The sequence below is a fragment of the Protopterus annectens genome, chromosome 7.part0 (assembly GCF_019279795.1).
Source record: "Protopterus annectens isolate FY-2018-M chromosome 7.part0, PAN1.0, whole genome shotgun sequence".
NCBI classification, from domain to species: Eukaryota; Metazoa; Chordata; order Ceratodontiformes; family Protopteridae; genus Protopterus; species Protopterus annectens.
Genome location: NC_056739.1, coordinates 553,864,021 through 553,890,529, shown reverse-complemented (window position 1 = coordinate 553,890,529; position 26,509 = coordinate 553,864,021). Strand labels below are relative to the sequence as shown.

Here is a 26,509-nt window from a genome sequence, read left to right as displayed (position 1 = left end):
ATTACAGGCCCTTTTGCCACTTATAAGTTGTAGGTTCTTGGGTGTCCTTGATATCCAGTATTACTGTATCACCTCATCCCTCTTTTCAAAAGACAGCAGCAATGCCCGGGATTTGTAGTGGGGGAGGCCACCATTACCAATTTACCTCTTTGCCTGGTTGGACTACTGTTCCCATAGTTTTAAGAAAGTGCCTGGCACCAGTGCTAGCTACATGCAGGATGGAGGACATCCACATTTACCTTTACCTGGACAACTGCTATTTGTCAGAAAGTCAGAGCAAGGTGCACTTAGCCTTGGAATGTACCCTGGACTGACTGTGGCTATATTTCTCCACGAATGAGTAAAAATGTAGTTTATACCTAGATAGAAAGTGATTTTCCTGGGAGTCCTTTTGGACAACAAGCTCAGCAAAGCTTACCTGCAGTAGGAAGAGGTACAATCTTTCTGACTTCTTCCAGGATGTGCTAGGAAGATACCTGGTAACACAAGAATTTCCTGGCACATGCCCAGGCTTCATATGGGGAAACTTGAGTGGTTCCTAAGGAGAATACATAGGAAAAACAATCTTGAATTTGGGAGCATACCATTCTCAATCATATCCTTTGTACAGAAAGCTGGAGTGATGGATACAACTTGTCAAGTGAAATGAAGACATGCCCTTGAGGCCCTCTCCCCAAATCAGACCCTAATTAGAATGCCGTGGACATGGCATGGAATGGAATGCGTATGCCTTGAACCTCAAAAGTGCATGGCACGTAAGAGTCCCAGGGAGACAAAACTGCTCAAAAACATAAGAAATGATTGCAGATTTCTATCTTTCTGCTTCCTGCAAGTTAAAGTTAGCCCTCCCTTATCAAGTGGTTATTTCCCCTTTTCTATTATCTGCTCCCAGTATCTCTCTCTATTCTTAATTTAGATTTGCATTACTAACTTGTTAATTACTGTTTAGCATGCTGACATAGCTGTTTGTGTTTTTCTTTCTTTTTTTTTTTTTTTTGCCATAACCTATAGGTAATACCTTATACCACCAGTCTGTCAAACTGTTTTTATATCTCTGTTTTTGTTTTTTCCAAAGACATATATCTCAGCTTCCCTTTCTTTGGTTGAATTACCTGATTCCAAAATCCTGTTATATTTTGCTGTCTTTCCCAATCTCTCTGCTTTATTGTTTATTTCCATTTTGGGTAGTAATTACTATTCTGTAAGACATAACTCTGTCTGGATCTGCACAACTTTATGATATGCCCACAAGTCCGAGTGTCCTACTGCCCTCCCTTTCTGACGGGAGGATCATTTTGTCCCACGCAGCCCTTCAGGATTTCCTTTCCGAGATAAATGTTCATATTTCCGTGTCCTAACTACCTCAGGAGACCAAATACATCTATCACTTGCACCTTCCTATCCAGGTCTAAAAGTGTCTGTTTCTGTGTTTTTATTTTGGCCTGCATCCTAGGCATACTACCATATGTCCTTTGCTCCTCTTGCCACACCTGTGTTTAACTAGATGCCCAGATATTTTATCCTGCTGTGTCCCCAGAGTAGTGGATACTCCTGCATCATTTCAAATGTAGACGTTATGTAAAATAGTTTGAGTTTTCTGAATGTTTATTTTATATGCTGCTTGCCTCCCAGACTCTTCAATCTGGAATAGCTTTGGTATTTCCACCGATGGATCTGTGGCATGGATTGCATCAGCTGCAAAAAGGGCAATTTTTCTGAATTGCATCTTTACACCCATATCCCAATCCCTGTGTGTGTGTGTGTGTGTGTGTGTGTGTGTGTCTGTGTGTGTCTATGTGTGTGTGTGTGTGTGTGTGTGTGTGTGTGTGTCTGTGTGTGTGTCTGTGTATGTGTCTGTGCGTGCGTGTGTCTGTGCGTGCGTGTGTCTGTGCGTGTGTGTGTCTGTGTGTGCGTGTGTCTGTGTGTGAGAGAGACTGCCTGGACCAGTGATTCTATATGTACTGCAAAGAATAGAGGGGTTAGGGGGCAACCCTGCTGAGTTCCCCCTAAGCTGAGTCTATAGCATTTGTATTCATTGCCTTGGTACACCTACCATTTCTAAAACCATCCCTATAAAACACCAGATGACCTGGTCGAAAGTCTTTTTAGCATCGAGACCAACTAGCCTAAGAGGCTTCTTGTTGTAGATTGCTTGTCTTTGTATTATGATTGCTCTGTTTATGTTGTCAGAAGTTTGTCTCCCCTTTAACACCACATAAGTCTCTGCTGAACAGCTGAGGCAAGACCCTAGTCAACTTCGGCTAGAATATACATTAATGTTTGATAATGGTTCATAATAGATATAGAACTGTTGAGACAGGCAGGAAAAAGAAGACCAAAACGCTGCTCGTACGGATGAATGGTTTATTAAAAAAACACGAAAGAATCACTCAGGTTAAGTGCTTTCAACTGTGAAACCCAGTCTTCATTTGAACAATGTAGTGATGCATAACACATGTTTATATAATATGTTTAATTACCAGCAAGCTCTTAATTGCTGAAAAACGCGCCAAACTTGTTTAAAGCTATATAACTTCTTTCCGTGGTAAAATACTTCATTCAAAAAATAATAATAATAAATGAGAAATAGATAAAATACTTTTATATTTAGACAATAAATACATTTGTATATCATTAAGCAAATCTCTATTTAATATTATCTTATAAAATCATATATGTAAAATACATAATATGTAGTTATTTTTTACTACTACTGATCATACTAGGAATCTAATAAAGAAATACAATAATACAATATTACAAAAAATAACACTTCTAATACTTTAAATAATGTGTTAAATTAATGCCAAAAAAGGTTTGATACTAATGTGATCATTTAGGCCAGGAGGTCTAGTGGCATCAGTATAGATCTGCCACATAAACTACTTGTTTGGTATTACAATTCCCTAACCTGCACTTAATAGTAGTATTAATGTACACTCCTTATGTAAATCTTATTAAGGATATTTTAAGTAGACATTGGGATGTTATAACTACACACAATTTAGGTCCGAAGTTTGGTAACGTTCCCAAATGTGTTTATAAGACAGCACCAAACCTTAAGAGATTGTTGGAAAAGGCCAGCAGTTATAACCAAGGATTAGATAGACATAAGAGTACATCAAAATGCGGAACTTGCCATCAGTGCAGATATATTAATGAAGCTAGAAGTGTTCAGCTTGATGACATCAATCATACTACTATTAAGTGCAGGTTAGGGAATTGTAATACCAAACCATGTAGTTTATGTGGCAACCTGCACACACTGTACCACATACTATATAGGGAAAACAGAACGTCAGTTCAAAAAGCGTATTTATGAACATCACTATAAAATACTAAAGCAAGACAGGAATAATGCCCTATATAGACACATTCTAGAGAAAGGGAATGACCATGGATTTCTTTTTGCCATCATAGATCAGGTTATTTGTTCACCGCATGGTGGGAACTGGAAAATGCTTTTAGCATTACTAGAAAGTAAATGGCAGTTCTATACTGATGCCACTAGACCTCCTGGCCTAAATTATCACATTAGTATCAAACCTTTTTTGGCATTAATTTAACACATTATTTAAAGCATTAGAAGTGTTACTTTTTGTAATATTGTATTATTGTATTTCTTTATTAATTAGATTCCTAGTATGATCAGTAGTAGTAAAAAATAACTACATATTATGTATTTTACATATATGATTTTATAAGATAATATTAAATAGAGATTTGCTTAATGATATACAAATGTATTTATTGTCTAAATATAGAAGTATTTTATCTATTTCTCATTTATTATTATTATTTTTTGAATGAAGTATTTTACCACGGAAAGAAGTTATATAGCTTTAAACAAGTTTGGCGCGTTTTTCAGCAATTAAGAGCTTGTTGGTAATTAAACATATTATATAAACATGTGTTATGCATCACTACATTGTTCTGATGAAGACTGGGTTTCACAGTTGAAAGCGCTTAACCTGAGTGATTCTTTCGTGTTTTTTAATAAACCATTCATCAGTACGAGCAGCGTTTTGGTCTTCTTTTTCCTGCCTGTCTCAACAGTTCTATAGTAGTTGTGCTATCCTGTTCGTGGAGAAGTCATAATAGATATAGGTCAGTACGAGGCTTGTTCAGCTGTTTTTTTTGTTTTCTTTTTGCTGTACTCCTAGAGGGTGGGACAAGCACTCTCCCTAGTTTTGCATTAAATAACTTATGCCAGTAATCAGCTATTTCAGTGACAGGGGATCTTCTGATTTCTATTGGAACACCATCCCCTCCCAGTGACTTGCCCGTTTCCTTATTGCTGCTATTTCCTCCCTTGTTTTCTTTCAAAAAAATCCCGACCTCCTCTCATATCCCCAGTAGCTTAACCCCTTCTAACCATCTTCTAGCTGATCTATTTCTAGGTCTTATCTCTCCCTTTTTGTATAGTTCTTCATAAAAAACTGTCAGTCCTTCCAAAATCCCCCTCCTTCTCTATTTTCCCTGATTTAGGATCTCTCAATTTTTTTATTTTCTTTCCAATGTTGTTGGTCTTCGCATTAGGTATTTGTGTTCTTAAAGCTGTTAGCAAAGTATCACAGTGCTAAGGCTACTCTTTTCTCATTGATCATGACTAAATGTTCTTTTAAGTTCCACTGTAGCCTGTTGTTCATTTCCAGTCTGGCATACGTCTCCTTTCCTTAACTCGTAACTCCTCTAACCTTTCCAATGCCGGCATATATCTCCTACTACTCACAAACCATTCAAGGTTAGCCATTTGATACACTAAGTACCTACTTTTATTTTTGCCTTGTCCCAGTGTGTGTACGCCTCAGTCAGCTTTTCTTATATTCGAGCAATACATCTCTGAGTATAACCATAAATACTATCTGTAAACCTCCCTCTGTTCATTAAATATGTTGGAAAGCGTTAATGTTTCTGACCTTTGCCTTTCTCCCTCTTTAGTATTCTGACTTCCAAAGGAGCATAATCTGATAACATCAGTGGATATGTTACTTCACTTTCTCCACTTCTCATACTCCATCCAAACAGAAGATCTGTTCAGGCATGCCCAAGTGTTGCCTTAAATAGTGTGTGTGTGTGGTCTTTCTTATTCATTCTCCTTTTCTATATTCACATCTATCATTCCAAACACTTTCATATGTTTGGTTAGATATCTCTCCTGTATTCCTATCGTCGTTGCTCTGGGCTTCCTTATCACAGCGAGTGTTCCAATTGCGTCCAACAAGGTGAAGTACCTTGGCCTGCAGTATAACTACACCTATGACATCTAAGTTGTTTTATCCCCAATTTTAGAGGTGTGTAATAATTTATCAATACTATCTTTTGTCCTTCCAACATATGCTGATGTGTAATTATGTTTACCTTCACTTAAAGATAACAAGGGAGTCCAGGAGATATTTACATATCCGATTTGGAGACTGTAATCTATTCAGAACCTTACAGCTTGGCCTCACCACAGCTCCCCATTTTATTCATCAAATGTATGGCAGTGAGATACAGAATATTCCTGTACTTGGATGACTGGCTTCTGGCTGTGTCCCCTTGATGGCGTTTCTTAAGAAAGACAGAGATTACCTTCTTTGTGCAACTCCATGGGCATATCTGTGAACCTATTGAAATATAACTTGCATCACTAACAGCTTCTAATCATCTTGGGATGTCATTTAAATATCACTCTTTCTGTTGTCTTACTCCCACAGGAGAGATGACAGACTTTACATACTGCAGTGAAAGTAGTCTTCTCACCAGTTGTCAAACTGCATGCCTATTGCTTAGAGGCTTAGGCCTGCTGGCTCCTTCAGGAATGGTGGTACAGTTTGCCTACTATCACTTGAGAATTTTACAGTGGCTTCTACAAACTGTCATCTCAACTGCCACCCTCTATTCTAGGATTGTAATTCCCAAGCACTCCAGCAGAAGACTCCTTCAGTGGTGGTTCAATACTCTGCTACTATATGTGGGCAGACCCTTTCAAATTCCATTGCTGTTAGTAACCGTGGTCATGGGTGCCTTCTTTCTGGAGTTGAGGTGGGGTCATCTTGAAGGGGAGGATGATCCAAGGTCTTTGGAAAGAGAATGAGGTCAACCTTCACATAAATGCCCCTGGAATTAGGAGCAGTTCGTGTGTTGCAGGAACATTGCCAACTTCAGGGTGTGATTTCCATTCAAACAGACATCTCGGTAGTCGGGTGCATCAACAAACAGTGGGGAACCAGATTCTACCCCGTATGTTGGGACTGGTCTTTCACCATTTTCTGGCAGCAATACACATTCCCGCGAAGTTAACTGGACTGGTAGACATACTCCTCTGGAATCTTGTATTGCCTTATGAGTGGTCTGTCAGTCTTGTGTCAGCTAAAAAGATGGTCACTGGGGCATTCCCTGCTGTGATCTTTTTGCCACTCGATACAACACAAGATGCAGTAGTTACTTTGCTATGATTCCCTTTCCAGGACAACTGCCAAGGGACACTGTCTCAACAGTGGCCTGCCACATTGCTTTACACATATCCACCCCTACCTCTAATGTTCAGATTCCTGCAAAAAAAGCTGTATAGTATAAGTCAGCTATCATCCTCATGGCCCCCTGTTGGCCCATACATGTCTGGTTTCTCCTCTGAAGCCTCATTTGAGGTAGTCTCCTTGGCTTCTAGATCCAATTCCAGATCTCATTACTCACTCCTCTGGGAAGCCTCGCCCAGACATTCCCAATTTTAAACTAACTATCTGTATGTCTACCAGTCCAGTTAACTTCGCGGGAATGTGTATTGCTGTCAGAAAATGGTGAAAGACCAGTCCCAACATACGGGGTAGAATCTGGTTCCCCACTGTTTGTTGATGCACCCGACTACCGAGATGTCTGTTTGAATGGAAATCACACCCTGAAGTTGGCAATGTTCCTGCAACACACGAACTGCTCCTAATTCCGGTTCCATTGATGGTGAGGGATGATTCTCGCAAAGTGGTCAACATTTTAACAGCTTCTCAAAAAACTACCATCTGCTGTTGTAAAATTTGAGTGGAAGAAGTTTTTGTGCCAGTAGACAAAACATTGATCTTTTTTCAGCCTCTAAACTGAAAGTTTTACACTCGCATCCTTTTTCCACTTCCAGATCTAGTTTCTCTGCAAAAGTTTAATTGCCTGTGGTTTCTTCTTTTCATATTGGATTTCAAGATTGCTCATGACCCCCCACATAAACTCTGTAAGGCCTTTCTCAAGGGCACCTTTCTGCTACGTCCAATTGTTAAAGACCCGATTCCTGGCTGGGATTTGAATTTTATTTTAGAAGCTTTAATTAAACCTCAATTCGAACCAGGATCTACCACAGAGCTTAAGATTATTTGTCTTAGAAAACCATTTTTGTAGAAGGATTTTGGAATTCCATGCTTTATCTCCTGTTCCCCCTTATCTTATCTTCCACAGTGGCAGGTTAACATTAAAAATGAATCCTTCATTTATTGAGAAGATGGCTTCAGAGAAACAAAGGAGAGTGCATTCTCTATACCTTAAATGTTCATAGGCAGCTGCTCTTTTACCTTAACAGAACAGCTCCAATCAGAAAAGATGAATAGTTGTTTGTTTCCTTTGCACATAATAAGTTTGGGGAAAAAGGTGTCCAAGATCTTTTTCCAGGTGGTTGTCCAAATGCATCTCCTTTGTATATAAATCCCAGAACAAACTGTTATCATATAAACTGAAGGCTTGCTGTACTAGAGCCATGGCTGCATCTACAGCTTTCTTTGGAGCACATTCCTTCGAACGATATATGTGAAGTGGACACTTGGTTTTTCATTCTTACCTTCATTAAGCAGCACTACAAGCTGGATTGAACTTCTAGGGCTAGAGCATCCTTCATTGCTCTTGTCCTGAAAGGTCTCCTGTCACAATGCTGCCTGGTAGTTCTATAGCTTGGGATTCTGACCCACACGTCATATAGGACAGACTGAATGAATAGATTGTGAAAGTACATACTGTAATGATAGTTGCTTTCTTTCCAGCCTGATACGACAACCCTCCCCCCTTTCCATTCTGTAAGACCTGAATGATTAGGGCTTCAAATTCTGTATCTCTGAGCCTGTTAGTTAGAGCATTTACTGCCATCAAAGGAGTGATGATTAGTTAAGAAAGTTTAATTGAAATGCTTGACAGCTTCATCAAATGCAGCTGGTTTCCCTTAAAACAGAGGGAAATTCCTATTTAGAGCTGCATCTTGGAAAAAAATGGTTCATTTTCAGATAATATGCTTTATTGTATTCAGAATCACAAGTAGATGACGCCTCTGTAGGCAAGCAGAAAGTGTTCAGACATGAAACTAATGTTAAAGGAAATGTTAGCCCATTATAGAAAGTATACACATACCTACACATGAACATTTTGGAGGATCATTAGATTTTTTTCATTATCACTGCTGCAGTAGACTTGGGCTGTATAGGTCGTATCCTGCATAGGAAGCAACAACTATTTGTCTTCACAAACCTTTGGCCACCTTCTAAATCATACTCTTGGCTGCTGATTTCCCTCCAAGGGACCAGCCAGAGTACTGAATGTTTCACTACTTTAATTGCCAACTATAGAGGAAGCAGCTGTGAGGCTTCACAGGAGCAGTAATTGACTTCAAGCTTAATTTCTGGCAAACAGGTTCCCATGGAGAACCCTTCCCCAAAGAAAGTGTTGTCCTTAAAAGAAAATATTAGTATGTATTATTTCCTGAATAAAAGACCTATTTCTTCTTTAAGAAACGCACAGTTTTTATAGTATTGGACATTTCCTGTCAGGGCCCTCTGTTTCTAGCATAAGGCTTAATTTTGATTACTGGAGACTAATTTTGTGATGAAATGTAATTACAGGGTGGGAAACATTATTTAACGGCTTGTGCATACTTTGCGGTGATTTATCTGCTGTATTTTATCAGTGCATTGCAGAAAAGGGTCTTCCCATTTTGACAGGGATTTGTTTAGTCTATGCTGCTTTCAAAATCTAGTCTGACAGCTACTTGTGATTCTGAATAAGATAAAGCATATTTTCTATACGAGTCACTCCTGCAGCACTTGTGGGCAATAGTCTTTGTGGGATGCTCTTCTCTCTCAGTACCTAAAAAGTAAACACGGGGCCCTTGCTGCCACTATGGGCTCACATAGTGCCTCAGCTGTTCGTGGGTGACTCAGTAATGGCTGACCATTGTTTTCTCTGATCACTTAATACATCATGTTCCTCTTTAGTTCTTCAGCCACCATGGACTAGAGGTCAGCCACCTTTGGCTGTACATGTTTGATCCAGTCAAGAGTCAACCATATTCTCATGGCCTGGGAGATACTCTGGAGTTTCTTATTGTGTCTGGAGAAAGACACTTCTTGCCAGGGTGAAGTGCCATGTCTTAATCCCTGGAAAACCAAAAGGTTAGGCATTGGATCATGTAAGAACATGGTGTCTGCCCTTAAAAATGGCTTCCTTGCCATAGCCAGAAAGTTATTACAGGATGTTAATCGAAGAACACAGAAATTCTTACCAGAGTGCAGTCTCGTAGAAAGGAAAGTTTGTAAGAGGATAAGGACATTGACAGAGACAGGGCTTCTACTCTTGTAGATCTCCATGCCCATCAACAATAATGATGAAAGTTATTCCTTTCCAGCTCCCTTGGAGTTTTACTTTCCTGGAACTGTTTCTAGGATGAATTATGTATTTTGTGGTCATATGTGAAAGTTCTCCCTGAACTGAGGCGATATTGTATGTTACAAGTGGATGTGCCACTTAATGGACTCATCCCTCCCACTTTGCCATTCAAGGATGTTTTAAATGCTGCCTGTGATAACCTTGATTCTCAACCATCAGTCCTGAGAAAAGGCAGACTTTAAGTACCTGAAGTTAACAAATATTTGTTTTTCTCACCATAGATCTGACCCACCCAACTGTCATTTAAACCTTTTTGCCAGCTGGAAACAGACTTCATTACTAATTCTTGCCCTTTAGCTACAGAAGGTAAGGTATCTGACATGTTTGTTAAGATAATCTTGTATTTTAGCATGCAGAATTCTTAACTCCAAAGCGCACATGTGAAAGTTTATTCTTTGTGTAGACAGTTTGGGGGAATACTCTACCGCACTTCTTCAGAAGGTAGCTCCTATCTGAATTCTATTTCAAATCTGTCGCAAGTATCTAAATATGATTTGAAGAGTGTATAGGGTTGCGTAGATACTGTGTCTAGGGCTGCTACTACTGTTTTGAAGAAATATGCTTAGGTACATCACCAAAAGTTTGAGGTTCCGTCAGATTTTTCTCAACTTTAGATAAGGAAGTTTTGATCCGCCTTTCTACTACGTAGGTCGTCAAAAAATTTGATGACATGGGAATCTGGAAAGTTTCTAACATACGTTCACCATTACAAATCTCTCATTCACTAATCCCTTTAAGAGGCAAAATAAGTAATCCTTGCCACTTTTCAGCAACCAGAGAAAAAAAAAATGACAAGATGGGAACAAAGAAAAAAGCAGGGATCCTTTAAGAGGTAGCGTAATCCTTCAGAGTGCCTATGAAAGCAGTTGTTCCCTTCCCCCTTTCCTCCTGTCCCTTTCTGTAAAGCTACCTCAGAAAACATCTCATCATATTCTCCTTTTTCAAAAGATTGTTTCAGACTCTTGGGAGTTTGATGCACTCCTGAACCTCTTAGTTCAAGAGGGTTACAGCTGGCACTGGATACACACATTTTCTTTTTGGGGATTTCCTCCCCACCCTCTGAACCAAACAGTTTTATCCTCTGGTTCTTAAACGCTTGTTGACCCTAGGAGTCATGGAACCATAGCCTTTAGATTAAAGAGGAAAAGGCCTCAACTCCAGAATGTTTCTGGTTCAAAATAAATATCTTTCATGGTTATTTATTTTCTTAACGTGATTGTGAAAGTGCCAAGACTCAAAATGGTTGACCTTTTAGAGTCTGTTACCTGTTGTCCATCTTGATTTTTATGGCAGTATTAGATCTGAAGGATGCTTATCACATTCCTGTAGCCACAGGCTTTGGGAAAATTTTCATATTCTCTGTCTGGCTCACACTCTGTTCTTTCTCTGTCTAGCTCACACTTGGTTCCTTGCAGTACTCTGGGTTATCTACAAGGGTGTTTACAAAAAGTAGCAACAACAAAAGTGCAGAATCACCAAAGCAAAACAACAGGAACCAGTATACACCACGTTTATTGCTTTCTCTCTCTGGCGCCTCGGCCACAGTAAGCCTTCAAGGATTTTACAACAGGTAGCTTTTTGTGAATCTGATATATCTATTGTTGAAAAACTACTTTTAAAGAAAGAAACTGTTTTTATTTTAAAATATGGTACCTTGTTGCCTAGGGGTTTAAATACAGAATGTTGCTGGAGAAGTGTAATTTAATTTAATGGATTTCCATTAATTTTATTGATTAATTGTTTAATTATTTTATTAAGTTAAGTGATGTGATTATATATATTGTTTGTTGGATGTGATACTTTACTCCTTGAAGGCTTACTGTGGCCGAGACACTAGAGAGAGAAAGCAATAAACGTGGTGTATACTGGTTCCTGTTGTTTTGCTTTGTTTACAAAAAGTGTCTAGTGTCTGTGATGGTTTATTGTGAGAAATTCACATATTTTGTTATTCAACCAACTTATATTTGCAGAATCTTTTACAGGATGTCAGAGTAGTCCCTACAGTGGAACTCTTCTCTCCTAAACAATGTGGTGTTCCAGAAAAATATTCAGAAATCATCCTTGACTCAGTCACATATGATTGTATTTCTTGGCTGTCTTTTAAATACTTTTCCGTAAGAGCCTGTTCTTACCCAGGAAAAGGTGGATTTTTATCTGGAAACTTTCCTGAACTTCTCCAGTCAGTCTCTGACTGTGGCAAGCAGATATCGCAGGATCTTATGGGTAATGGCTTCCTGGTTCCTCTAGCCAGGTTACACATAAGAAAAAAAAATACATGGCTTTAAAAACACATGGACCCAACATTCTCATCTGAAAATTCCAATTCCAATCTTAGGCTTTGTCAAAAAGGAACTCACTTGTTGGGAGACACCAAATGGCTCAAAATATTGGTCTCCCCTGTTCTCCCTCTGTCCCAAGTTCATCTTTATCTAAAGACAGCCTCATATTTTACTTGGGAGTATTTTTGTGGGGGTAAAACGGTGCAAGACCTGTGGATCTTTTCAAATTTCAGAGAGATGTTGGCTATGATCCATGCCAGAATATCTCATCATTTATAGTTCTTCAGAACGTGCAGATGATTAGACAACACTACAGTGATCTTACATAAAAGGGGAGGAACACATCACTTCTTACTTTCTGTGCAGGCTAACCATAATGGCTTGGGGGTCAGCTCTTAAGCATGGTTTAACCTTCCAAGCATCTTACATTCTTTCAGAGCAAAATGTAGTGGCAGACAAGCTGACCATGACCAGGACAGACCCTCACAAATGGAAAATGAACAAATCCATATTCCCTAAGTCCTGCCAGTTGTGGGGGACACTTTAACTATTTTCTCATACTTTCAAAACAGACAACTAAACAAATTCAGTACCAGGACCCCTTGCAGGTAAGCCTGGAAAAGATGCATTCTCATTTCCAAGGACTTTACGGAAGTCATTTTGGTGACTCTCTTTTGGGCCAGACAGCATTGGTTTGCCCTTATGGAATTGGATAAGGGCAATTACCACAAACATCCTCACAGATTGGACCTACTTGCACAAGACAAGGAGAGATGAATATACTCCAGTGTCAAACAACTGCCTGGATTAGTCCATGTTGATACCTTGTGGACACCTCATTCATGAGGATTGCAGCAAATACTAAAGGAGAGAAGAAAGCCAGCTACTAGAAAAATAAAGAAGTTATATACTCACCATAACATTTCATGTTGTTGTCCGTCTTGCCATTCATTCTTACGATGATGGGTTCGGAATACACAACTGGAAGTCTCAAACTTGGCACTTGGCAGGTAGGTATCCCATAATGCAGTGGTGTAATTCCCCAGATCTTGTTTGCTGCCAATATGCTACAAAACTGAAAAAGTATATATATATATATATATATATATATATATATATATATATATATATATATATATATATACAACCTATACATAACAGTACCCTATAGATATATATATATATATATATATATATATATATATATATATATATATATATATATATTTATATATGTATATCCAACCTATACATACCAGTACCCTTTTTACACAGAGATTGGAGAAATAAACTAATGCAAGGAAGTCAAAAAGAGGGACAAACAACCACCAGGCCCACTAGGAGTTCTTGGTTGGGGAAGGAGGGAGGGTTCGTAAGAATGAACAGCGAGATGGACAGCAAACATGGAATGTTATGGTGATTGCATAACTTCTTTGTTATGTTGTCTTATCTCACCTTCATTCTTACAATGATGGGACAGTGTCCCTAGCACCTTTTTCCTTGGTGAGTCACAAGAGTACACCTTTAAGCACAGTGGAACCAAAGGGAAGCCCTGTCACTGGAGGCCAGATCCACTTTGTAATGAGTGATAAATGTATGGTGAGTAGCCCATGTAACTGCAGCACAAATGTTATACATAGGAATTCTAGCCTGAAAGGTGGAAGATGTAGCTATTGACCTTATAGAATGAGCATTCATCTTAAACGGTAGATCTCTATTGGCTGAAGCATAAATAAAAGAGATACAATTTGAAAGCCAATTGGAGAAGGTAACTTTTGAGACTGGCATATACCCTTCCTTGCTCTGAAAAGGAAATAAACAATTGGTCAGATTTTCTAAAATCTTTTGTCCTATGCAGGTAGAATCTCAGTTGCCTGTGGACGTCCAGTTGATGCAGTTTGTATTCTGCCTTGCTGCTGTGATTAGGGTAAAAAATTGGCAGTTCAATGGATTGATTAATATTAATGGAGGAGGAGACTTTGGGTAGAAACGAAGGATTGGTTTGCAAGGATACTCTGTCTTTGTGAAAAATCAGGTAAGGTGGCTTAACAGATAAGGCCTGTAATTTTGAGACCCTTCTAGCAGATGTAACTGCAACCAGCAAGTTGTCTTCCAGGAAAGAAATTTGAGGTCTGAAGAAGAAGAAAGTTCAAATGGTGGAAAAGTGAGTTGGGACAAAACAAAATTCAGGTCCCAAGGGGAAAGAGGTTCCTTAAAGGGAGGTCTCAGTAAAGTAGTACCTTTCAAAAACGCTCTACACAACCTATGGGACATAAGGTTGGAAGAAAGATCACCCACATGAAAATTAGAAATTGCAGCAAGTTGGACTTTAATGGTAGCTGCAGCTGAGCCTTGATGAAGAAGTTCCACCAGGAATTCTAAAATAGAATGAATGGGAGCTGTAAAAAGGTCAATGTTCTTATTATGAGCCCAGATAGAAAATCTTTTCCATTTGCTAGAATAAAGTCTTCTAGTGGAAGATTTGTGGTAAGATGTTAAAATGTGACTAACCAGTGGGGTGAAATTTTGAAGCCTAACTAAATTGGAAATTGGAACAGCCAAGCTGTCAAGTTCAGGGTGTGGAGAGAGGGGTGGAGAGCACCTGACATATGAGTCAGCAGGTATGGAACTGGATCCAACGACCAAGGTTTCTCCTGAAGATGAGGCCACAAGAAGGGGAACCAAACTTGACGAGGCCAGAATGGAGCAATGAGAATCATCCTGCTTCCCAAAGACTGAACTTTCTGAATAACTCTGGGTATGAGGGGAAATGGAGGACAGGCATAAAGCAGTCCCAAGGGCCAATCGTGTACAAGTGCATCTCTCGGTGACTCCCTGGAGGGGGAGATTAGGGTGAAGTAGTTGCTGCACTTGGCATTCTTGGGAGTGGCAAAAAGGTCATATCAAGGCTGACCCCATTTTCAGAAAATTCTTTCCGCAACTTTTTGACTTAGAGACCACTCGTGAGGCATCAGAATTGCCCTTCTCAGCTTGTCTGCTATCATGTTGGATTTCCCTGGGATGTGCTTTGCTACCAGAAAGCACTGGGAAGAGACTGCCCATTGCTAAACTCTCAGGGCTTCGTGACAAAGAGGGTAAGATCTGGTTCTCCCCTGCTTGTTTATGTACCAAACCACTGACATATTGTCTGACTGAATCGCAGTCGTCCCCAGAGGGAGAGAGTCGTGGAATGCCTGCAAAGCCAGAAGCACTGCTCTCATCTCTAGAACATTTATGTGCAAATGTGCCTCGTGTTCATGCTATGCCATATACCTTGGACTGTTCTTCCAAGATAATGACCCCCCCCCCCCCCAATCTGGGAAGCATCCATGGTCACCGTAGCTAAAGGTTGCTGGGGAAGGAAGGGCCTCCCCATGGTCACATGGCTGGAGTGAAGCCACCATTCCAGGTCCTTTTTGCATGAGTTCGTAATCCTGACAAGATGAGACATTGGAAGCTCTTGGAGTGACCATTGGGAAAATAACAGCCATTGAAGGATCCGCATATGCATTCTGGCTAGAGGAACCAGAGTTATGGTGGAAGCCATTGTCCCTAATAGTTTTAGAATCACCTTTACCTTCACTTTGCCCTTGGGAAGGAGGTGCAGTATCTGTTGTCTGAGTGTAGAGATTACGTCTGTTGGTAAGTGAGCCATTGAAGAGAGAGTGTCTAGTTCTGTGCCTATGAATGTAATACGTTGACAAGGCAACAAGGCAGATTTTTGAAAATTGACTGTAATGCTTAAGTGAGCGCAAAGGTCTAATGTCACATCCCTGGCTTGTTGAAGTAGATGCTTGGTAGTGGCAGACAGGAGACAGTCGTCTAGGTGTGGAAACACTCGGAATCCCAGATGTCTCAGGTGAGCCGTGACTACTGCCATGCATTTGGTGAACACTCTGGGGGCTGTAGTAAAACCAAAGGGCAGAGTTCGGAATTGATAGTGACTGGCGCCAAGCCGGAAGCGTAAGTGCCTCCTTGATGCTCTGTCCATTTTTATGTAATAGTACACATCTTGGAGGTCTATAGAGCACATCCAGTTATCCTTCCCTAAGAAAGGGAGCATGGACTGTAGTGTGACCGTCCGGAACTTTGACCTCTTTACAGATTCCTTTAGATTGCTTAGATCTAATATGGGTCTCCAGTCCCCTGTTCCCTGTGGCACCAAAAAGCATCTTGAGTAAGTTCCAAATCCTGATTGGTCTGCGGGGACTTTTTGTCGAGCAGCTTTTGGATTTCTGTAGCTGCTAGATCTCTTAGATTGGGTGGAACATCTGGGACTAATTTGCATTGTGGGACAGGGTAGCAAAAGATAATGGTGTATCATCTGGATATTATTCTTAGTACCCACTTGTCTCGTGTGATTGATTGTCAGGCTTCTGGGTACATAGACAAACGCCCCCGACTGCCTCCAGAGCTAAACAGTCGGGCCTCCTTTCAGGAGCGCTGATAGAGACATCTGCAAAAGGAATCATGATCGCCCTGGTTCTGCAGGCCCCCTCTGCCTCTGGGGCAGCATCTACCATTATTATCTCCCCCTCTGCCTCTGGGGCAGCATCTACCATTATTATCTCCCCCTCTGCCCCAGGGGAAGGGCTCACCTTGTGCATCTTGAAAAGCTCCCTGGGATCTCTTGCACCATATTTTCCCACTCTTCTGACCTTTAGGATAAGGTCTTGAAGGCATGGAAAAACGTACTGCAAAGGCAGAGAAAGTTTTTCCTTCCTCCTCGCACCTGGTGAAGGTATCTTTCACTTTGGGTTCAAAAAGTGAGGAACCATCAAATGGGGCGTTAGTAAAAGTAGACTAAAAGGACTACGCAAAATTGCACAAGCGCATCCAGGCATGTCTCTTGATAGAGATTCCTGAACCCGCTGCCCTACTCGCTCCATCAGCTGCATAAGAGATCAGCCTCATGGAATAGTTAACAATGGAATGTAAAGTGGACAGTTGGGAAGAGACCATTTCATTCACCCCATAGCTAAGGTACCTTGCAGAGTATCTCCTAGCTCCTTCAGGAGATCTCGTTGTAGCCTTGTGAAATGAGTCAAATAGTTCAACGAACGATTTGTAAAATTTGCTGACAAAAAGACCTGCTTCCCGTATCTTCCATTGTTTGAGACTCTTTGTTTGTTGGATGAACAGATGAGGATGTCTCTAAAAGCTCCTTCTTGGTGGCTGCTGCCACCACCATAGCATCTACGGGAACACCTTTTGAGAGAAAATCCTTGTCTGTAGGGGCTGTTAAGAACTTGTTAGGCCTCTGAAGGACTGGTTCCAAAGTGTCAGGTGACTCCCACGCATTTCGACTGACCAAGTCTATTAATTCATCAAAAGGCGGAGACACCCAGGAGGCTGAAGGTTGAGATCCAAACGCTTTCAGGTACACCGACTCATCAGAAGGGGAGACAGTCTGCCAGTTGCCTCTCTGCTTCAGGATCTCTAAGATATCTGCAAAGGAGATATCATCAGAGGACAACCGTGGGAACCCTTCTGACTCCTCGAGGTCAGTGTCTGATGTGATAGACTCATCAGGGGAGTCTACGTGCTTCCTCTTGCACGCTCTCTTCCAAGGGGGCTCCTCAGAAGGATATTCTGTTGAGGCCTCGGAAGAAGGGGGTTCTCCCAGTGGGGGACCCTGAGTTTCTGGATCTCTGCTTTTCTCTGGAAGCGGTGGTGCAGAGACAGTTGCCGGTGCCTTGGGAGGACGGACACTGGTAACCTCCTGTGGAGCTGTAGGGGAGGACAGCAAGTTCCTCATCAGTTCAAAGGCAGATCCCACTGGTTCCGATGATGCCACCAGCTCCAGGGAGATCGGATCTGAAGTTGATGTGGGAGCCGAGCTCACCCACGCCGACACTCCAAGAGGTAGACTTGGCAACAAAGAAGATCGGGGCCGAGATTCCCCCTCGGGGTCAGCCAGCTAGACACAGTTCTCAGACACTCCGGACGGCATCAAGAGAGTAGGAGCCGACATTGGATCCATGATCACCGAAGTGGGTCTCGGAATTGACGGTTCCACAGAAAGAGGTACCAAGCACTCCGGCTCCGAAGATCCAGGTTGGCTCGGAGGAGGAACAACTGTTGATATAGAAGGTATCAATGGCTTCGGGACCAACTGGGTCAGAGCCAAAAACAATTTAGCTAGCACCAGCGACTTCAAGAGCCTGTGCACCACCCACTCCGCATCATCGTCAGATAGGCTCCTAGTGGACCTGGAGGAAATGGAAGGAGATTGAGATTTCTCCAAAATAGGAGACCTCAATACAGGGTAGAATGGTGAGATATCGATTGACCGGCTCCAAAAAAAAGAATCTTGTTGCTCCAAGAACTTGCGAGCCGAAGATTCAGGCTTGTCAACAATAATTACCTCTGACGGCCCCAAGAACTGTGGAGCCAAAGAGGTTGAAGCCTTTGAAACTTTTGGCAATTTTTCTGGCGACTTCGAATGAGGTGGAGCGGGAGAAGGACGTTTAGAAGGTTTTATCCTGTGAGATGAGGAGAAGATGAAGTGGACGAGCCTGACTGGATAGCTTCCTCAAAGGCAGGTTTTAAAAGTCCCTTGAGGATTAATTTATTTCTCCTCTCTTAAACTCTAGCACTGAAGGAATGACAGATGGTGCAATCCTCTTGCAAATGTATTGCACCAAGAAAATATACATAGACCACATGCCCATCAGGGATGGACATCTTCTGAGAGCATTTATGGCACTTCTTGAAGCCCGAAGGCTTATGCTCTTTTTCCTTAGGTTCTTTTGACATGTCCGGTAGAAAAGGAAAGGCAAAGCCGACAACAAAACACCAAACAAAGAAGATCAAACATGTAATACGGTAATAGGACCTCTAACGTAAACGGTCCTAAACCATAACCACACTCGCACAAAATACTAAGCAACTAGTCCTCTAACTTAAACGGGCAATAGCTCTCTAACTAAAATGAGCTATAAACAAATGACAAAAACAGTCACAACGATAGGCCTAAAGAAAAGAGATCTTAAGACAAGGGATACCCGAAAAGGCTAAGCTGTTCAAAGTTAGTCAAATCCAGTAATATAATAATCCACAATCTTGTATGTCATTATAGGTAAAAAGAGTCAAAAAATTCTTATCTAAATGTTGAAAAAAATAACTTGACTAGCCACGACCAAGAAGGTCCATCCAACCTCGTAAAGAGGCAGATCAGATCTGGTCAATGACACCACTGCATTATGGGATACCTACCTGCCACGTACCAAGTTTGAGACTTCCAGCTATGTATTTGGCCGAGTTGGAGCCAAGATTTGGCTCCGAACCCATCATTGTAAGAATGAAGGCGAGATAGGACAACATAACATCTTATATTTGCAAGTGGAGAAGATATTTTAGTTGGTGCCTAGCCTCTAACCAGTACCCTATCATGAATTATGTACCCCTGGTTCTTAAATATTTGAGATTGTTGCTATCCTCTGGCCTTTGTAATTCCTACATCATGGTTAATCTAGCAGACATTTCAGCATGTCCATCCATGGATCCTCCCATTTCATTTTTGTTGCTGGTAAAATGGCTTCCAAAGTGGGTTTTGCATCTGAGGCAACCTAGAATACAGGTGGCTTCTTTTTGAGATCTTAACTTTGTGCTGAAATATCTGTGTCGTCCTTTGAACTAACTCATCAGGCTGTTTAAGGTTCATCACATGGAAGACAGTAGTACTTATTGTTCTGACATCTGCAAGAAGAGCATCTGAGTTGCAAGTTGTCATTGTGGGGAACTCTATGTATGTGTATATATATATATATATATATATATATATATATATATATATATATATATATATAGTCTTCTACTGAGATGGGATCACATTAAGAACAAATCCATCAATTATGTCCAGTGTTTCAGAGTTTAATTTGAATCAAGCCATCAGTCTCCCAATGTTCTCTGCAGATCCTCAGAACAAGAGAGGGAGAATTCTACCTACTCTGGACATGGATAGGCAGCTCGGGTGCTGTCTTGACAGAACCAAGTCCTGCAGAAAAGGAGGCCAGTTTTTTTTTTCTTATGATGCATCAGAGGACAGCTCCTGTCAAAACAGATTATTTTGAGATTGTTGTCTTCCACTATTGATTATTCCCACCATGGCAAATCTGTTCCTGGGAGTATGAAAGCACATTATTTTACACTTGTTTTTGCAGTGGTGCACTGGAAAGGGGTGGACTCAAAGCATTCTAGAAGCGGTATCATGGTCTTTCATGCATAGTTTTATAAAGCATTGCCAAGGAGATTCCTTTTTCCAGGTCCAGGACTGACTTTGCCAGCACCATTCACCAAGTACTATTAGATTCTAATTTTTCCTACTCCCAGGCAATAGGCTTTTGTAATCGGCCCATAAAGATAAAGGTTACTGGAGCAGTCAGAGTCATGAACATAGTATAGCTGTGTAAGTTGCACATGGGTTAAAGTAGATGTTTGAATTCCTCACTGCAGTGGTAGCTGCACCCATTCTACACTCCGTACTTCTGTATATAGTTAGTTGTTGACATATAATGTTATCGTTTGGTGTTAATATCGTTTAGAGGTTTAGAATCAACAACCTCTTTCTAATGGGGGAAAAATGTCCTAAAAGTGTCAACGGTGACTACTGATTTCCTCCAAGAGACTAGCCATTCAGCAGTCAAGAGTGTATAAGTGTGGGAGACAGCAAGAGCTTTTATGAAACTGGGTGGGTTTTGTATCATAAGTAGGATACAACCCATATAGCCAAAGGCTACTTTTTGCAGCATTAAGAAAATTTGAACATCTGTTATTGTAAGTGCAACTTGTATGACTGTGTTTTCACCTACCTGCCTGTCTGGAATGTAGGAGGAAACTGGAAATACTGATAAAACCCCACACTAACAGGGGAGGACATGCACACACTGCATAGAAGGCACACCATCTGGACCTAAAGTGAATACTTAAGCACCAGCAGAATAGCTCTCCTCACTGGTTGGATAGAGTAGATAATAATGTTTTCTAAGCTTCTCCCTAAAATAAGTGTTTTTAGAAGAAAGTTCAATGGGGGTAGCACTACTTTTACACAGTGCCATGCTCTTTTGTACCAGATGTACTTCCTGTTGCTTGCAGATGAAGCACTGATATAGAATAGGGGGCCATACTTGTGTCTGGAAGTAAAAGCCTCTTTCTACTTCTGTAGTCTTTCCAGGTGATTTCACTATTCAGCACCAGTTGGTTTTATGGTCTGACACTGGCATGGAAATTTAACTCTTCTTTGCAGCTGGTGTTACAAGAGGTCAGGTGTAACATGGTCTCCAACCTGTGCATAAACTAACCTGTAGCATACTGACGTTGCATAGTTAAGTATCCCCCTTGCACTCAGCTCTATGTGATTTAACTTTTATATGCTGCTGTTTGAGTTGTGCAATAGTAAAGTGTATTTCATTAGTAAATTACCAGTTTCACAGATCTAATTTACTTTTTTTTATATACCAGAGAATTAAAATTAAGCATTTCTCAGATTTTGTGTTGGTATGAACTTTAGACTTGTGCACAAAATGTAGTTACCTGTTTGGGTTTTCAGGTTTAGACGTGAAGTGTACAGTGTTAGGAGTGTATTGTTACTTCACTCTTGTTTAATGTGGTGCATTATGTATGTATACATTTCATATGTTAAATGGGCCTAAGACTCTCTTTCAGTGATGTTGCAGTCTGCATACACTCCCTGTGTTCTTGTGGGCTTTACCCAGTGCTCCGGTTTCCTCCCATTCCAAAACGGGCAATAGGTGGATTGGACACTCTACTTTAGGTATAGGCATGAGTGTGCCTTTATGGTATGGAAGATCATCCACTGCAGTGTTAGCCACCCGCTGGTGTGAACATTGGATCTAGAAGGCTGGCAGTGTTAAAGTGGGTCTCCCAACCTCATCTGCAAAACTAGGGAAAAAGGGGCATTATAAACATAAGCATTCAAGTGTGTGCGCACACACACACACACACACACACACACACACACACACACACACACACACACACACACACACACACACACTCACACACTCACACACACACATACATACACAAATGCACATTGGTATCTGTAAGTAGATTGTGTGTATATTTATATATCTATAAAGGTATGAAAACCTTGAGTATCTTAAACGAAAAACAGTTAAACTAAACTATAATGTGTTTACATCTGATGCAATTAAAGGTATTTATTGGTAGGAATGCTGCTTAGTATGTCTGGTAGAGTTAGAAAATATTAAGTATATATCGTGTAGCATGCTCTTGTGCCACAGAATTAAGTCTAAAATAATTCATTGCAGTCGTTTTTCTCTTTCAGCTATAGTATGTGACACCCCCCCAGAAATAGTAGATGGGCTAGTTGATTTGGGCTCATTTTCTCGATATATAACAGTTGGAACTGTTGCCACCTACAGATGTAATAAGTTTCAGCTTATTGGAAATGCAACTATTTACTGTACCAAGTCAGGAACTTGGAGCAGTTCACCTCCTATCTGCAAAGGTACTTTTTTGTTTCTATACTTGTCTAGTATATTACAAAGATTTACTGGAAATATTCCTTCCTCTGTGTCATGTGTTATGTGGCAGTTTCCTCTGTGTCATGCTAGTTTTCTGTTGGTAGAAAGGGATTGTGTGTGTTAAGGTGTTACTGCTCAATGCCAGAAGCCTGAATAAACAGCTGCACTGCCTGTAATCCCTCCTTGCATTCTAATATAGAGATCTGTGCGGTTACCAAAATATGGTTTGAAGTGGCAGAGTACCCTGGTAGTGCAAGGTTTAAGTGCCTTTCATGCTTTTAGACCAGTAGCTGCGCAGACAAGGGCTAATGGTGGAGATGTCTCAATATAGATCAATAACAAGTATACCTGTAGTATGATCAAACAGGGTGATGTGCTGGAGTTCTTCTCCAGGTTGACCATAGACAAAATCTACTGTCATATCAGCCAGCTGTAGGCCACCCTCCATCTCCCAAGAAACTCACACCATCTGACAAGAAACTCACAATGCATACTTTGACCTATTGGAGACACCTGGCATCCAACTTAACACTCTACTCAAGGGAGACTTTAATTACCACTGTATAGACTAGGCATCTTAGATGGCTTCAAATCTACAGCCATAGAGATTCCTAGACTTCAGAAATGCAAACACCCTTGAACAAATAGTGAATACATCCACTGGAGGCCCCAACATACTGGACCTTGTGCTCACAAATAGGGGAAAATGCTGCACTCTCCCCCAGTGTCTCATCCTCCCATGTAAGGCCCAACCATAAAATCATCTTCTTCAAAATCAAAATTTGTTACATAATCCCATTAAAACCAGTAACACTTGGGAACTATTCCAAGGCAAATTACTTGTAAGTGATGGTTTGTCAAAATTCAGTTCTCCTTCAAAACTCAAGAACTCAGAAGCCTACGCTGAATTGCTCTGAAACTCTGAACACCCATGTCAATGGCTGCACAGAGGCTGCTCTATCTACCCAAAGTAAGCCCAGGACTAGCCCCAGAAATAAACCGTCCTGGTGGCATCCCAAATTAAACAGGCTATAGAACAAAAGGAAAAAAAAAGATATGGTAAAAATCAGGAGGGGTAATTCCCACAAAACTGATAACTCATGTATCAAAGTAAATGGGCAACTAAGAGGGCTGATTAGGTCAAACTAACTTTGAGGTTAAGCCACCCAAGAGAAGGCTAAGACCTTTTCCAGCTGTGACAGAAACCTTAAGGGTAGCACACAGCAATGTGTTGAATTGCTAGTTAATGCTGCTACAGTCAACGAACCTTGTGATATAGCAAATATGTTAGCAGACAAATTCAGTTCCAACTTTATCTCCCTCTCATCTCAAATTATCCACCCCAAAATACCCTGAAATATAACCCCTCCAACTTTAGTGAGTGCATTCAGTATATGCTTCCTAGTTAAAGTCAAGAACACAACCTCAAGGGGACCCGGTAACATCCCAGAATAAGTGTAAAATAAATGTTGCCAGGATCCCTGGGGACATTTCACTATAGTTTTAAAACAGGATTTGTGCCTTATGAATGAAGGACTGTGACAGTCATCCCCCTTCATAATGGAGGATATTCAACAGATCCCAGAAACTGCAGACCCATTAGTCTGACTAGTCTTATTTGCAAAGCCATGGAAAGAATTACTATGGAAATTGTCAACAGAGACATAGCGGACCTTCAGACACTGAATGCATCCCAGTTTGGCTTTATTAATGGAAGGTCATGCTTGCTGAATCTGGTGGACTTCGTTGAAAAGGTCACTAAGGCAATGGATGAGGGAAAAACTGTGCATACTGCCTACCTACATCTGGCTAAAGCGTTTGATAAAATACTCCACTTGGTCATTTTCAACAAACTTAAAGAACTAAGTATAAACCCTTTTATAACATGCTGGATAGCTAGGTGGCTCACTGATAAGACCCTGGAGGTTAGAACTGGTGAGACCACCTCCACAAAGAGGCTGATCACCAGTGGAATCCCTCATGACTCTGTGTTAGGCCCATTCCTGTTTGGCGTCTGCTTCCTGAATGTCAAAGTCAATGTCAGAGGCCTGTGGCTAATCAGGTTTGCAGATGGTTGCAAACTGGAAACAGCCACTGAAGATTTAAACACCGTTCAGGAAGGTTTAATACAAATGGTTGGTGCCAAATCTTTTAATTTAAGGAAATATGCTGGTTTATATTGCCTTCAGCTATAGAAAGCAACTAGGACACCCTAAAAACATCTCTTCTTCGTGCATTTTCCCAGAGGTGTAGTGTAGATCTGATGTCTCTTCCGCCCATTCCGATCTCAATTTGGCCATTCTGATTTTGAATCCAAAGCTCAGGATCTTCCCCTTACCCATAATCCTCTGTGACTAGTAAATTACATCAGATCTCGTTTCCTGCTGTTTAACATTGGACATGGTCTTCATTGCTCAGGCTGGGTTTTCAGCTAAGTGATAAATATTTTTGGATATCTGTAAGGTTTATCCTCTGTAATTTTCACTCATCTCTTTTTCCTCCCCTTTACTTTAAAAAAAAAAAAAAAAAAAAAAAAAACTTGGAACTTATTCCTGCACCATTGTCTGTGCTACCATCGCACAAGATACTCAGGTGTGGAGAATAACCAGAGATTACTCCATCCCCTTTTTTACTACCAGATGTTACACTCTCTCAACAAAAGGTGGCAGATGCACTATAAATAAATAAAAAATAAAAATAAAAAAAGTTGCTTGTCGAGTAAGTGATCCAAGAGGTCCCGTCAGGCCAGCAAGGATCTGGAATTTATTTGAGGGTCTTTTTGGGGCCAAGAAAAGCGGGGACTTAATACCAACTTTGGACTTTAGTCACTTGAACCAGCACATGAAACAAAATTCCAGATGGCCACTGTACAGTCCATCCTACCATTGTTGAGAGGACGACTAGATTTGTTTAGTAGACTAAGGATGTGTTTTACTACGTAAAGGACACACTCCACAAGTTTTCTTTATTCCAGCTGGGAGCCCTGCCTTTTAGTCTCACTACAGCCCCTTGGGTGTTCAAGTTTATGGCAGTGGTCACAGCTCATCTTACATTGTGGGGATTCAGAGTGTTCCCATACTTGGACAACTGGCTCATAACTTCCTCCACCAGTAATCTTCTCCAAGCAAGGGACACCTTGCTCCATCTTTGCTTACAGCTAGTGATAAGTGTACATGGCCAAGTCATAGAGTTCACTGGAACGCACCTGTACACTAAGTTGCAGTTAGTCAGGCTACCTGAATCCAAGATTTTTGTGCTTCAGCAACAAGCAGTAGCTGTGCTTATCCATGAAACCACAAGCAAGGTTAACTTCATGTCTTTTCAGCTACGTAACAGCCTCCATTACCTTAGTCTGCTCAACCAGATTTCACATGAGGCTGCTTTAGTGGACTCTCCTTTCAGTGGTCACTGAAATGTCAGTGTATGAATTTTCCAGCGTCTCTAACAAAAATTAGCAGAACTCATGTTTGGTGGTGGCTAGAATCTCCGATGGTATCTCAAGGTCAACTGTTTGTTGTTCCTTTCTACCCCCATGCTACAGTGACCACAGGTATTTCCTACTTAGGGTTGAGGGTGATATTTATAGGAGACTATTCAAGGCACGTGGCCCCCTTTAGAAGCCAATCTTCACTTCAATATTCTGGGAATAAGGTGAGTTCTGTTAGTTTTGCAGACTTTCCTGGATTCCCTTTCCAGGGGTGTGATCTCCATCCAAACCGACAGTATGTCAGTTGTTTGGTACATGAAACAGGGAGAAACATGCTGTTACTGTAATGCCAAGAGTTTAGGAGGGTTTGGAGTAGCTGGTGATCACCACTTTCTGATGATAATGCACGTACCAAGGAATTCCAATGTAGCAGACAGGTTGTGAATGTCTGTCTATCTCCATCACAAGTGGTCCCTCTATCTGATGGTGGCGGATCAGATTTTCAGCTTCTTGGGCCGACTGTGTTGCAATCTGTTCACCTCCCCCACCAACACCAAACACAGCAGGTACTTCACCCCAATCCTCAGTCTGTGAGATATGCTGACCCATATTTGGTCCCCCAG

At 41.0% G+C, this 26,509-nt stretch overlaps 1 protein-coding gene across 1 annotated transcript in view; it reads left to right on the top strand.

Annotated features, from left to right (window-relative positions):
• The window catches only part of LOC122806048 (complement component receptor 1-like protein), a 573,343-nt gene that overhangs the window by 10,544 nt on the left and 536,290 nt on the right, over window positions 1-26,509 (top strand). Inside the window, exon 3 of the mRNA XM_044076288.1 lies at window positions 22,261-22,443. Coding sequence (XP_043932223.1) covers window positions 22,261-22,443 — 183 coding nt within the window. The remainder of the gene's footprint in view (window positions 1-22,260; window positions 22,444-26,509) is intronic.